The 14,807-nt window shown below is 42.4% G+C and overlaps 1 protein-coding gene across 8 annotated transcripts in view; it reads right to left on the bottom strand.

Annotated features, from left to right (window-relative positions):
* ACAD10 (acyl-CoA dehydrogenase family member 10) overlaps nucleotides 1-14,807 on the bottom strand; it is a 47,943-nt gene that overhangs the window by 16,150 nt on the left and 16,986 nt on the right. For all 8 annotated transcript variants that reach the window (XR_007132153.1, XM_047759926.1, XM_047759929.1 and 5 more), the window contains 6 exons: nucleotides 13,799-13,940; nucleotides 12,180-12,248; nucleotides 9,127-9,308; nucleotides 4,223-4,373; nucleotides 3,014-3,159; nucleotides 2,138-2,311 (listed from right to left, as the gene is read on the bottom strand). Coding sequence is in view for 7 of the 8 variants with exons in the window: in XM_047759926.1 (XP_047615882.1) it covers nucleotides 2,138-2,311; nucleotides 3,014-3,159; nucleotides 4,223-4,373; nucleotides 9,127-9,308; nucleotides 12,180-12,248; nucleotides 13,799-13,940 (864 nt within the window). In the remaining variant the exon portion in view is untranslated. The remainder of the gene's footprint in view (nucleotides 1-2,137; nucleotides 2,312-3,013; nucleotides 3,160-4,222; nucleotides 4,374-9,126; nucleotides 9,309-12,179; nucleotides 12,249-13,798; nucleotides 13,941-14,807) is intronic.

Raw genomic sequence — 14,807 nt, 5'->3', positions numbered from 1 at the left:
ATACTGTTTTTGGCTAGTATGTCTTTTAAGTCCCATTTAAATCTATGGGTTCTCTTCTCAACTTCTTCCCCCCTCCTTTTTTTATTTATTGAAGAAACTGAATTGTTTGCCCTGTGAAGTTTTCCAGAAAGTGGATTTTGGAATGGCTGTGCCTCAGTAGTGCTGGTTAACGTGCCCCTCTAAACCCTCCATTTCCCGTAAATTGGTGGTTGGGACTAGAAGCTCCATCAGATTCAGGTTCGCCTCTTGAGGGAAGCATCAAAAGGTATGGAATGTCTGGCTGCCTCTCTGTGATGTAAGCACTACTAATGCTTATTCTCCAGAGCCATTTGTGTATTAGGGGGGCACATTGGTGTTACGCTTATTCTATCACTGTGTCCAGGGTGCTTCTCTAAAGGAAAACTTTCCCCCATCAACTACTTGGTGAGCCTGACATATCTGTGTAGGAAAGGTAGGATGAATGTTTGACTCTTTTCCCTTTGTTTACCATTTTCAGAATAACGGGTTGCTTCCCTGAGCCTCCAAAGCCACTCATGAGACTCTCTCTTTGTTTTAGTATCACTGTTTACCCATGGATTTAAACACACTTGATGTGTTCCCTCCATTTTGGCTGTCATCCTTAGTAGTGCTCCAAGTTCCTGTCATTAACAAGTGGAAACCTATTCAAGTTGACTCCTGAGACCTTCAGATACGACCCTCCCAATCTTAACAACCCCCCTGCTTTCTGGTATGTCAAGATGTTCCAGGTTCATCTTGAGATATTCTGCCCTAGACCTGAAATCAGCCACTTCTTGGAGGAGTCCCAATTCCTTTTGTTGGGAATGGAATTTAGAGATTATAATGTGGTTAATTAGGGGTACTTAATGCTACTGTGTCACTCACTGTTTCTAGGTCTTTTCAGTAGATTCTATATGCTTGCTTACTACTTGCCTTCCTTACACATCAGAAATTTAATCTGCCTTTTCTATCTTCTTAAACAATTTAGGATGTAGATTATTTCATCTGTTACCCTGTAAAATTTATAATTAAAACTAATAGGAAAATTCCATGGCCTAGCAGTTAAGGATTTGGCATTGTCACTGCTGTGGCTCGGGTTTGATCCTTGGCCCAGGAACTTCTGCATGCCACAGGTGCAGCCAAAAAACCAAACAAACCAAAGAAACCTAATAACATTGTGCCATACACAAACACACACACACACAAACACACTCCAATCATCAGTTCTAAGTAGCCATACTTAACTTTTCTTCTCAAAAGTTCAAACATAATGGGAGTTCCCATTGTGGCTTAGCAGGTTATGAATCCGACTAGTATCCATGAGGACTGGGGTTCGATCTCTGGCCTTGCTCAGTGGGTTAAGGATCCGGCATTGCTGTGGTTGTGGTGTAGGATGGCAGTTACAGCTCCTATTCAACCCCTAGCCTGGGACCTTCTATGTGCCCAGATTTGGCCCTAAAAAGACCAAAAAAAAAAAAAAAAAGACTGATATAGATCTCTACATATTCACACGCAAAGGTCTCAATAAATCATTGTTAAATGGAAAAAAAAAAAACCCAACAGATTTGCCTTATATAGGTGTCAAATACATACACACACACAAATATTTCAGAGGAATTCCTAAGCATGAAAAATTTTTAAATCAAGGTACTGAAAAATACATATAATCACATTTTTATACAACTTGGAAAGCAGGATGGAGAGAGGTGACAGACATGTAGAAAAATTGGGGGGCCCTAAACTCTTTAATAGTAGCTCTTATTTTTGAGAAATGGTACTGAGAAGAATGGAAAATAATTCTATATTCTTCTATATAACTGAATTCTTATCATGTATGTTTTTACTTTAAAAGGGTTTTGTACCTTATTTTAATAATTTCAAAACAATGTTAAATATTATATATTTATATATATTATATATATTATATGTATTATATATATTTATGTATATATAATATACCCTTAATAATAAGTGATTATATATTTCAAAACAATGTTAAATATTATATATTTATATATATATATAAAATATACCCTTAATAATAAATGATTGAGCTCACTGAATCTTGTAGTTCAGTCACAGGAGGGTTTCTGAGGGAGAAGCCCCTTGGCTGTGATTCACCTTCCCAGGCCCCCAGTACCTGTGAGTGAGCGCTTGTAGACTCCCTGTAGGATAGCAGCTACGCGGAAAAAGGAGAAAGCCATGTAGAAGTTCCAGTTCTCGGTGGGTGGTATCCCCATGTGAAGACAGTACATCCTGAAATACTCCTCTGCTGTAGGGATTCCCAGCTTGGTCAAATCACAGTCCCCCAAACCTGAGGCGACAGACACAGCCTTGACTAGACAACAGCCCCACACTCCCCTGTGGCCACAAGTATCTGAATTCTGAAAATCACTCTGTCCCTTGGAAATGAGGTTCACAACCAGTTCAAAGGATTATAGCTCATCATTTTAAGATGGGTGGAATCTAAGCATGAAGCTATTATTCACAAGTCTAAAAGTTTCAGATTTAAATTGGCAATAAAGGAAGGAATGAGGGGCTTCCATGTCTATCTGGACCACAGTTCAGGGTGGATGCATTTTATTTTCTATCAATAACTTGATAAAAACCATATTCAAAGAAAGATCTCACCAAATTATGAAAAAAATAACTGCAACAAATAAAAATCTTTACCAATTTCTTTCATTTGTAACACTTTGATGGTTTAGAAGCATGTAATATATTCCATTCCAAGGAATTATAGTATTACTGCCTTTTTGTGGAAGCATGGGGGAGGTGATATTAAAAAAAAAAAGCCTGGAAACAAATATCTAAATAGGAATCAAAACAAATGCCTTGATAAGGCTAATTCTATAACAATTAAATCCTATGTTGTCATTAAAATGATGCTGTAGAAGAAACATGCCATACCTCAGTTTCACAAAGTAGCCCAATCACAAACTATGTCCACTGAGTTTGCACTGTCCTTTGAGAATGGAGCTGGCTACATCTCTTTTGCCCCCAGCGCAGTTCCTACCTGGCTGAATGGGAAAACTGGATGGCAGGTAGTGAGCCAGGCAGCTGTAGGCCACATCAGCAAGGGGGTCGCCTAAGGTAGAAAGTTCCCAGTCAAGGACAGCAAGCACCTCGTTCGTTTCCGGGTGGAAAAGCAGGTTGTCCAGCCTAAAGGAGCCACAGAATGGAGACAGCGCTAAGAAACTTAGAGGGTATATTCCATGCTGGGTGTCTCGTGTTGACCCCTGAAGATGCACTCCCCACCCCTCTATGCTCTATGGGCCCTGGAGCCAGCTGCCTGCCCTCTGGCTCAGCTGGGCTGGGCCAACGGAGACACCAGCTGGAGATGGGAAGGGGGCCTGATTATTAGTTCCCTACCTCCCTCAGCAGGTCACTGAGGGGCAAATGCATTCCTCTCTTGAGGGCCACAGCTTTGATCAGGTGGCCCTCTCCACACAGTGACCACCTGGGTTCTGGTAATTAATCATTCCCTGAGATGGTCTTATACAGGTCTGCAAAAGGAAGAATCTAACCCTTCAACCCATGAAGCATCTCACTGCTGACAACTATAATGAAGCTGGAAGTGGTGCTGAGTGACCCCTGAAACCAGGACAGAAAAGGTGATCAGCTCCTGCCCAACACTCTCTCCTCAGAACACACACCTTTGCAGCCCTGAGCCTTCAGGTAAGAAGTCAGCTCCCTAGAAGCTGCCACACTGGAGAGACCATGTGGGGAACCACAGGGAAAGAGAGAGGTTTGGGGAACTCAGCTGTTCATGTCTCTTCTGTCCCTGGGCAGGTGTGTGAGCAAGCCCAAGTGATTCCAGCCCCCGGCCTGAGAGCCACCCCAGTGGCTCAGACAAGCAAGCCATCCTGTCGCCAGATTGCAGATTCATGACTAAAAACAATGCTGTTACCGTTGACAGGCCTGCAGTTTTGGAGTCGTGTGTTGTACAGTAGTTACAACTGGAACCTGTGCTTATACCTTGGGACCTGGGTCGGGGGGTGTACAGCACAGGCCAGCCCCCCTCATCGAGAATCATCTGGCCAAATGTCAATGGTACCAAAGCTGAGAAACCCTGCCTGCAAAGCTAAGCACAGAGAGAGCCCACGCAGCCAATAATTCTCAAGCATTAACTGGGCCTTTAAGACCAGCTGCTTAATTTCTCTTTCATATGCCCTTCCCATTGCTTTCTACATCTGAATGTCAGCCCTTCTCAGGCGGAGTTGACCTGAAGTCCCCGTGCACCACAGTGGTCCTCTGCTGACTGGGAAGGTGGAGTGGCAGCCACTCGATGAGCCTCTCCATTGCCGGGATGGTACTGGTTTCCGTGGCTCTATACTGTTTGATCCATGTTTGCACCTGGCGGGTAATATAGTCCCCTGAGGGAAAGAGGATTAGAACATGGTATGCCATTTCAGCAACCTCCAGAGGTTTCAAAAATCAACAGTGCAGTGAAACCCTTTGTAACGCCCTGAGGATTCATCTTCCCATGAATGAAGGATTTCCTGCACAGTGGTCCTGCCCCCTCAACCTGAAAGCCAATGCTGTTTTGTCTTGGCTGGATCCCTGTGATCTGGGCATTGGTCACAGCCACATAGCCTCTGGGCCTGATCCATTGCCTTCTTAGAGATCCTATGAGCTTCCTAACAGCTTTCAATAATTCCCTTTTTGGGAGCTCCCATCGTGGTGCAGCAGAAACAACTTGGACTAGGAATCATGAGTTTGCAGGTTCGATCCCTGGCCTCACTCAGTGGGTTAAAGATTTGGAGTTGCCGTGAGCTGTGGTGTAGGTCACAGATGGGCTCAGATCCCGAGCTGCTGTGGCTTGGCGTAGGCCAGTGGGTGGCTACAGCTCCTATTGAACCCCTAGCCTGGGTGTGGCCCTAAAAAGAAAAAAAAAAAAATCCCTTTTTGACTAAAGGGCAGTGATTGGCTTAGAACATAGACTCTGGGGTGGACAGTCTGGGTTTGGTTTGCAGCTCTGCTATTCTCTGTGTGATCTCATGCAGGTTATTTAACCTCTCTATTCCTTAGTTTCTTCACTGATGAGATGGTCCATAGAGTTGTTGGGAGGATAAAGTATGTAAAGTCCCTGCAACTGTTCCTGGAATAAGTACCGCATGAGTATTTGCTATTATTCAGTTCCTTACTAAGAAACCCAAGAGTTACCAGAATTGAGAAACTTGCAAATTACAACTAGGAGTGTAAACTAGCAGGAGTTCTGGAGTCACCTAGCTCACAGTCAAGCTTTTCGATTAATTTGACATCTCTAAGCCTTCACTGCTTCATCTGTACAATGAGTGTACTAACACCTACTTTCCTAGGACTGTTGAGAAGCCCAAATGAAACTCATTTATAACATGCCAAACACACAAGGCTGCTCAATGAATGGTGGCCATTATTACTGTCACTGTTAATAGGTGTCAACTGACAACTTCTAATTGTCACTACTAAAATGACTAAAAACTAATAAACAACACATCAAGCCCCTAGCTCTAAGCCAAGCCCTCACCCCTCATTTGAGAGATGAGTGTTTCCCGGAAGCTTGAAGAAGACAGAAAGATAGGACTCCTTCTGTGGATTCCACTGTACACATCCAGACACTCACAATTGAGAGGACCCAGCAGGACTGTAAGAGGTGGAGATCAATATCCACAGGAATTTAACCCCAAACAAATCAAACCTTTAGAACTAACTTCCAGTTTACAGAATATCAGGAAATAGAAGACAGCAGTAAATGAAACCATAAGGTAATATTCAAATCATAACACAATTGACTTGGTCCCTTAAAAATTTCATTTAAAAAAACCAGAGGGGGAGTTCCTGTCGTGGCTCAGCAGTTAACAAACTTGACTAGTACCCATGAGGACGCTGGTTCAATCCCTGGCCTCGCTCAGTGGGTTAAGGATCTGGCATTGCCATGAGCTGTGGTATAGGTCACAGATGCAGCTCAGATCTGGCATTGCTGTGGCGTAGGCCAGTGGGGGGCCACAGCTCCGACTGAACCTGGGAACCTCCATATGCTGCTAGTGCAGCCCTAAAAAAGACAACAACAAAAAAAAACCCAGAGTGGGTGCTGTTCTAGATTCCTTGATTAGATCCTGATCTGGAAAACAAACCAAAAACAGAACAAACCAAAATAAGACGAAACTCACTTATAAAAGATACAAGGAGGATAATGAAGAAATCTTGAAATATGGACTGGGTTTTAGGTATTCTGGGAAAATAAATTTACTTGGATATGATAATGGTACCAAGGGACGTCCTTATTTTTAGGAAATGCATACTAAAGTACATGGGAGTCAAGTCTCAGGGTCTCTACAACTTTGTTAATCATGCAGATATATAGATATAGAAAGAGATAAACGATGGCAAGTTAACCGCTGTTAAAATCAGTCATGGGAATGTAGTTATTCATTGCACTATTGCAAGTTCCCATGAATGTGAAAATTCTCATAATAAGTAAAACACAAAAGTCACCACTGGGCCTTTGTGGGAGGAGCCCCTCAGGAAAATCTTCTACATGGATTTAGGACATCCTCCCCACCCCCACGCATACACACCACCCATGCTACACACATTCCCTTCTCATGGGAAGCAGATGCAGCTGGCCCTGGGTCTCTGGCTCTGTTGACCACTGGTCCTGAGCGGGCCTGCCAAGACTCTAAAACGCCCTTCCTTCCCAAAGCAGCCTGCACTCTAGGATGAGAAAAGGGGATTATGGGCTCCCTGCAAGTCTTTAGTGGAAAGGTTCTTTGTGGTAACTAGACTGTACCTAAAGGATCTTTGTCAAAAGTCCCTTTTGATTAGAGATCATGTTTGTGTGCTTTTTCTTTCCTTTACAAATTTAAATGTGTTCTCTTCAATAAATCATACATTCACATGGCTTGAAATTAAAGCAACACAAAGGAGTACAATAAAGACTTTCTCCCAAGCCTCTGACCAGGTACTAAGCCCTTTTTCCCCAAAGGCAACCCATATGACCAATTTCTTCAGCATCCTTTCAGAGATAATCTTCACTTGTGCAAATAAACATTTAAATTTATTCAAATATTTAATGTATTCAAATATACCGAATTTACATAAATTGTGTACGATCTATATAAAGCCAGTGCCCCATCCAGCAGGTAGGTTCCTGGCATAACTTGAGAAATTCCAAGCATGAAAAGGAAGATCTGATGGCCCTGTAGCTGGATTAGTGAATGAAATCTGAGGAAGCTGCTTTATGTAGTCAGGCTCAAAACACAGTCAATGGCCAAAGAGGCTGGTTGTGGGTCAGAAAATCACACCAGATTTCTGCTCTGTCTCTTTGTCAAGCTAATGGGTAGTGGTAAGTGCATCAAAACAGTCTACTTTAAAGATAAAGGGCAAAGGATCCACTCAGCACTTGGGAGAGCCCTCCTTAAGCTGCTGTCTCTCCATTGCAGGATGGGAGGTCACACTGCCCACTGCTTCTTATGACTTTATTTCCATTCAAAGCACTGGGACAACTGCCATCTCCTTTGCCTTTTCACATTGCCATGTGAGGGGGGCAGGGCAGGGCTTTTTTACTGAAACTTTACTTAAAGTTGAGAAAACTATGACAAAGTAATGGAACTTGCCCAAGGTCATCCCACAAATTAGGACCTGACTTCTGGTTCAGGGCTCTTTCCATCTTGAAACAGTGGATCAATATAGGCAACATCCGTTATCTTGGTTGTTGGCCCTTTTACTAGTAACTAGGGCTGCCAGACAAAATACAGGATGCTCAGTTAAAATGGAATTTCAGATAAACAGCAAATAAATTTTTATTGTAAATATTTTCCAGTGAGACCACCAAGATGGAGAGAAACCCCACTAAGTTGGTCACTCTGGTCAACAGGTTAGCAGATGGGAGGATGATATGGATCTGACTGCACCTGGAAGAAGTGGAAAACCCCTTCAACTAGGGCTAGGAAGTCCTGTTCTGTGGGAGCAAAATTTCTCAAACTGTTAGTTCTGAAAATTCAGATTATGTGTCTACAGAATGATGGAATTTTAGGTAACTTGGTAGAAATATGTTAGGAAGTTGATGTACATTGGTCATAAACTGCAGCCTTTGATATAGTCCTAGAGAGAAAAGGCACATTTTGGTTAAACGCAGAGAAAGAAGAAAATAGAGCTTAGCTGAGAGATTCTTTTTGACTATGGCCAGGAACACATATTTATCAAGAGTTAGATAATCTTGAACTCTTCAGGGCAGTCAAAGTGAAACTCTTTGGCTCATGCTAAAGTTTCTGCATGCAAAAGCACAGAGACAGTTATGACGGTGGTTATAAAACTGTGTGCAGGGAGTTCCCATCGCGGCTCAGTGGTTAACAAACCCAAATGATCTCCATGAGGACGTGTATTCAATCCCTGGCCTGGCTCAGTGGGTTAAGGATCCAGCAGTGCCATTAGCTGTGGTGTAGGTCGCAGATGTGGCTCGGATCTAGTGTTGTTGTGGCTGTAGCAAAGGCCGGCAGCTGTAGCTCTGATTTGACCCCTAGCCTGGGAACTTGCATATGCTGCTGGTGCAGCCCTAAAAAGACAAAAAGGAAAACAAACAAACAAAAAAACTGTGTGCATTTGTAAAAATTCATAAAATGATACATTTCAATACAATGCTTCAAAAAAAAATAAAGAAAAAGGGAAAACCTGACAATATCAAGTGCCTACAAGGATGAGGAACAGCTGGAACTCTCAGACATTAAAAGAGAACAAAAAAAGAAGAAAAAAGCAGAAACAAACTATACAAACAAATACCTTGGAATAACAACTTTTTAAAAATTTATCCCTGTTGAAAAGAATATTTAAATGCAATGGTGAAAAACAGAGAAGATATGTATCTTAAATACCTTTGGCCAATATCAGGGGGAAAAAAAGATTTAAATGATACAGAGAGACAGAAGTTGCAGGGAAGAGAGATTCTGTAGTCCATGAAGGGATTTATCTCAAGATAAAATGTCTAGGTGATACCTCCACTAAAATGAAACTGGATTTCCATGTAGGAAGCTAATGAGCCCACCTCACATTTACCGATGGTGCCTTAAAACCCTGGCACTATGGGAATCCTGAAAGCAGAGGCACCAGGGAGGAAACACCAGCACAGAAGACAAGTAGTGTCATGCTCACCATGTTTCCCATAGTCTTCTAGGCCCGTGGCCTTGAGGTCCACACTGTGAATCTTACACAAGACTCTGTTCATGGCAGTGTAGATGGCCTGCCTCTGGCTGGGCTTCAGGCCTGGCAGAGATGGGTCTTTGTAGGTGAGGCCTGAGCAGTATTCCATCACATAGAAGGGGGTGCCAACAATCCTGGGTAGGGACACAGACAGGGTGTTTCAATGGCCCACTGATGTGACAGACTGTAGCCACAGCTCTGCTCTTTCTGTTCTATGTGTTAGCTTTGAGTGCTGGGTAGGATTTTGGACCCCAAGGACTGAAAACTTCTTTATTCCTTTGCACATAAGCACAGGAGGTCAGAAGTACTCCCTCTACAAACAAATCTACATGGCCAATCTACACTTCCTTGCCAGTATGCTTTTCTTTTCTTTGGTCCACTTGTAGAAGCCTAAAAATTGGATTAAGTGTCATAACACAAGAAAGCAGCATGCTGAGTGGTGGGTTTGGAGTCATACACAAGTAGATTTAAATACCACCTCTGCACTTCCTGGCTGTGTGATCAGGAGAGACTTACCAACCTCTCTGGGCTTTAGTTTTTTTTAATCTATAAAACTTCAAAGGATAGTTTTAAGAATTAAAGGAAAGAATTTTTATTGTGGCTCAGGAGATTAAGAACAGCGTCTGTGAGAATGAGGGTTCAATTCCTGGCCTCGCTCAGTGGGTTAAGGATCCAGCATTGCCACAAGCTGCAGCATAGGTTGCAGATTAGGAATGGTTCCAGTGTTGCTGTGGCTGTGGCACCTGCACGTTGCTGTGGCAGTTGGCAGCTGCAGATACAATTTGACCCCTAGCCCGGGAACTTCCATATGCTTGGAGGTGCGGCCATAAAAAGAAAAAAAAAAATCTCTTCTTGTTACTGATATTTTCATCATTGTGCAGTGGTATGAATGGCACATACACCACCTCAAAGTATTAAGGGGACACACCAAAATGTCATTAATCCATCTTTTCGTCATTACTAGAAATCAGTTTAGTACCCTAAAAAGTTGTTTTCAAAACTCTATTATTAAATCTATCCATCTTGAATTAAACATGGACTAGATATTAAATTGGAGTTCCCGTCGTGGCGCAGTGGTTAACGAATCCAACTAGGAACCATGAGGTTGCGGGTTCGGTCCCTGCCCTTGCTCAGTGGGTTAACGATCCGGCGTTGCCATGAGCTGTGGTGTAGGTTGCAGACGCGGCTCGGATCCCGCGTTGCTGTGGCTCTGGCGTAGGCCGGTGGCTACAGCTCCGATTAGACCCCTAGCCTGGGGTCCATATGCCGAGAGAGCGGCCCAAAGAAATAGCAAAAAAAAAAAGACAAAAAAAAGGTTCATGAATAACAATTTATATACATACATATAAAATATATTTACTTATAAAATAATGATATAATGATTTAATAAATGTTATAAAATGTTTTAGAAACTTTATTATGTATTAACTACTTCTATAAAGTTATTTTATCTATATATCTATCCAAGTGTATATACATACACATATATACATATATATAGAAAACAAATGTGGCAAAATGTTAACAAATGTTTTTATCTAGATTAAGTGTAATGGGTGTTCGTTGTACTATTTTTCTTCTTTAAACTTCTCTGTATGTTTCAAAATTTTCATAATTAAAAAATCAGGAAGAGGGAGTTCCCATTGTGGTACAGTGGAAGTGAATCCAACTAGTACCCATGAGGATGTGGCTTCTTTGATCCCTGGTCTCGCTCAGTGGGTCGGGGATCTGGCCTTGTCATGAGCTGTGGTATAGGTCACAGATGTGGCTTGAATTCAGCACTGGTGTGGCTGTGGTATAGACTGGCAGCTGTAGCTCCAAGTCAATCCATAGCCCGGGAACTCCCATATGCCCCAGGTACAGCCCTAAAAAGCAAAAAAAAAAAACTGGGGAGGATTTCCCATTGTGGCTCAGCAGGTTAAGAATCCAACTAGTACCATGAGGGTGCAGGTTCGATCCCTGGCCTTGCTCAGTGGGTTAAGGATCCCCTGTTGCCACAAGCTGCACTGTAGGTCGCTGATCTGACTCAGATTCCCGAATTGCTGTGGCTGTGGCATATGCTGGTTCAGTCCCTAGCCTGGGAACTTCGATATGCCACAGGTACAATCTTAAAAAATTAAAAAAAAAAATTGGGAAAAAGAGACAGACTCAAAAAGCCTCTTATAAAGCAATTCAAAACTGTTTAGATAGCCCACAATAGGAGTTCCCATTGTGGCGCAGTGGTTAATGAATCCAACTAGGAACCATGAGGTTGCGGGTTCGGTCCCTGCCCTTGCTCAGTGGGTTAACGATCCGGCGTCGCCATGAGCTGTGGTGTAGGTTGCAGACGCGGCTCGGATCCCGCGTTGCTGTGGCTCTGGTGAGGGCCAATGGCTACAGCTCCGATTAGACCCCTAGCCTGGGAACCTCCACATGCCGCGGGAGTGGCCCAAGAAATAGCAAAAAGACAAAAAAAAAAAAAAAGCCCACAATAAAAAAAATTAAAACAAGCAACACAAAACTAGATGGATAAATATTTTTAGAATGTTAGAAAAGATGTTTCCTACCAAATATCATAAGAGCAGGCATTTATCTTTCAGGATAAGTTAAAGATCTGTGAACTTCTAGGAGATGCTGCTACAAAATATCTTTTCTAGGGAGTTCCCTTCTTGGCTCAGTGGTTAACCATCCCAACTAGGATCCATGAGGATGAGGGTTTGATCCCTGGCCTCACTCAGTGGGTTAAGGATCCAGTGTTGCCGTGAGCTGTGGTGTAGGTCACAGATGTGGCTCAGATCCAGGGTTGCTATGGCTGTGGTGTATGCCAGCAGCTGTAGCTCCAATTTGACCCCTAGCCTGGGAACTCCCATATGCCAAAGGTGTGGTCTTAAAAAGCAAAAAATAAAAATCTTTTCTACCCAAGTTTTATTTGTCTTTGCTCTAGCAAACTGGAATTGGAGCTGGTATAAGGACTTTTCTCTTCTGTAGCTTGAATACACAATGGAAAAAATAAATCTGAACATTACCTTGAATCTTCACAGAGGTCAAGAACTTTGGGGACAGGGACTCCAGCATTCTTAAGAGCTTTCATTATCCTGCCAGAACAAAGAAAAATGAGCGACCCTGCTGGATGATGTGATGAGATTTTTCTTGAAATTATTATTTTTTAATTATTTATTACTTTTTTTTTGTCTTTTGTCTTTTTAGGGCTGCACCCGCAGCACACGGAGGTTCCCGGCTAAGGGTCAAATCGGAGCTGTTGCTGCCAGCCTACACCACAGCCACAGCAATGCCAGAGCTAAGCCACATCTGCGACCTACACTACAGCTCACGGCAACGCTAGATCCTTAACCCACTGAGTGAGGCCAGGGATCGAACCTGTAACCTTCTGGTTCCTCGTCGGGTTCACTTCTGCTGCACCAAGACGAGAACTCCCTTAAGTTACTTTTTGATTTAAAAATCGTACATGCAAAAGTTAAAATGGAATTCTAAAATTAAAATTTTCGGAGTTCCCATCGTGGCTCAGTGGTTAACGAATCCAACTAGGAACCATGAGGTTGCAGGTTTGATCCCTGGCCTTGCTCAGTGGGTTAAGGATCTGGCATTGCCATGAGCTGTGGTGTAGGTTGCAGGTGCAGCTCAGATCCCACATTGCTGTGGCTCTGGCGCAGGCCAGAGCTACAGCTCCAATTCGACCCCTAGCCTGGGAACCTCCGTATGCTGTGGGAATGGCCCAAGAAATGGCAAAAAAGACAAATAAATAAATATATAAATAAATAAATAAATATAAAATACTAGTCAGATTCATTTCCACTGTACCACAATAGGAACTCCAAAAGGAGCATTTCAAAATAATACAAGAATTAATTCCCTAGAAAGATACTACAATCATAAATGTGTATGTGCCTTAAATAAGGTCCTACTGTATAGCACAGGGAATTATATTCAATATCCTGTGATAAACCACAAGGGAAATAAATATATAAAAGAAAAATATATATATATATACATATATACACATATCATAAACTAACACAACATTGTAAATTAACTATACTTCAATTTAGTGTATGTACCTAGCAACAGAGCTTTAAAATACTGAAAGTAAAAATTATCAGAATTACAATGAGAAGTAAATAAACCCACAATCATAGTGGAGACTGCAAAACACCTTTATCAGAAACTGATAGAACTAGACTAACTAGAAGAAGTCAGTAAGACACAGATCTGAACAATTCTGCCAACCAACTTGTAGAACACTTAGAAATACAATAAGACAAATAGAACTCCATGGGAACTCCATGGGCTGTAATATATTTATTGTTTTAAACCTATTATTATGAAAATTTTCAAGTATATATAAAAGTAGAGAGATTCATATAATGAACCCAAGTTTCAATAACTATCAACTCATGGCCATGCCTGTTTGGGCTACTGCCCCAATTAACAGAGGCTCAAAAAAATCTAATCTCCTAGAGGTTTAGGTAGAGAAAAAAGAAAACAAACTGCTGAATAAAATTAGGTGACATGTTCTCCTTTGAAACAGTTTTGGACAGTCATACTTGTGGTGTTATTAAATAAGAGTGCTGACTTGTCACTGTGGAGGCTGAGTGAAGTAAGCACGCCCCTGGCTCTAAGAATTTACCTGAACTCCCTCTCTACTGCATGTGCAGATGGAAGGAGTGTCCCTGGGGGTTTCTTCCTCAAAACCATCTGTTGGTTAGCCAGCTTGATGTAGTAGGTGGGATTTGACTGCCCATGGTCAAACTGAAGGAGCTCCAGTGGGCCTGCAAATTTGAAAGCAAGGAAAACTCAAACCAGTTCTAGAGAACAGATGTGGACAGACATCCTTTCTTTCTAACAAGTACTGCATTTGGGATGCAGAGCATCCCACTTTGGAACACACCGTAAGGAAAGCATCTCCTTCTTGGGCACCAGATGTGACTGGATCCCTGGCACACCCCCCTGCCCAGCTCGGGTCCAGAATGTCACACTGCAGTGTGGCAAAGCTTACTGGATTTACACCAGAACAATTTTCACTTTGTGCAGGTGTCCAATTTTGTCCTTCTTGCCAACTTCTCCTCCGTGAAGAAAAGCTTTTTAGTTCTGTTTATGGACCACAAGCACAGTCATGGCAACACATCTTGCTAAATGGAATGCTTTAAGCTGAGGATGAAAAGTGCCCTTGTGTGTCCCTCACCCCATACTCAGCCACACCATGCCTGACACTGGTGTGAAAGGAGCTATGGAGAGAGACCTGCAGCTTGACCAAAAGCTACTTTCAGGAGATGCAGTTCCCTACCCCAGCAGACTAAACTCGGAGGATCCCTTGCAGAAACAAGAGTAATTAACCCTACTGTTCACAATGAGATGAACACCACACAGATTTCTTTCACTTGGTCAGAAGAACAGGGTATGTGAGTTTGCCTGAGTTGTCTGGTCTAACAAGAAAGGTCCCTCAGCTTTACAGAGGCTCTAGGAACAATCCAATCACTGGAAAACATCCTTACGTGAAGTTGCATACAAAAAGTGTTTTCAAAGATCAGATGGGGAGCAAAACTTTATCTCTAGGTTCAAAATCTGAGGGTTGAATGTGAATAATGAGAGACCTTTGAAGAGATGGAGAAAACTTGTCACATTTTATTTTATTTTTA

This window comes from Phacochoerus africanus, chromosome 15, assembly GCF_016906955.1.
Source record: "Phacochoerus africanus isolate WHEZ1 chromosome 15, ROS_Pafr_v1, whole genome shotgun sequence".
In the NCBI taxonomy this organism is placed as follows: domain Eukaryota; kingdom Metazoa; phylum Chordata; class Mammalia; order Artiodactyla; family Suidae; genus Phacochoerus; species Phacochoerus africanus.
Note: the sequence above shows the minus strand (reverse complement) of the source record. Positions and strands in the feature narration are given on the sequence as shown.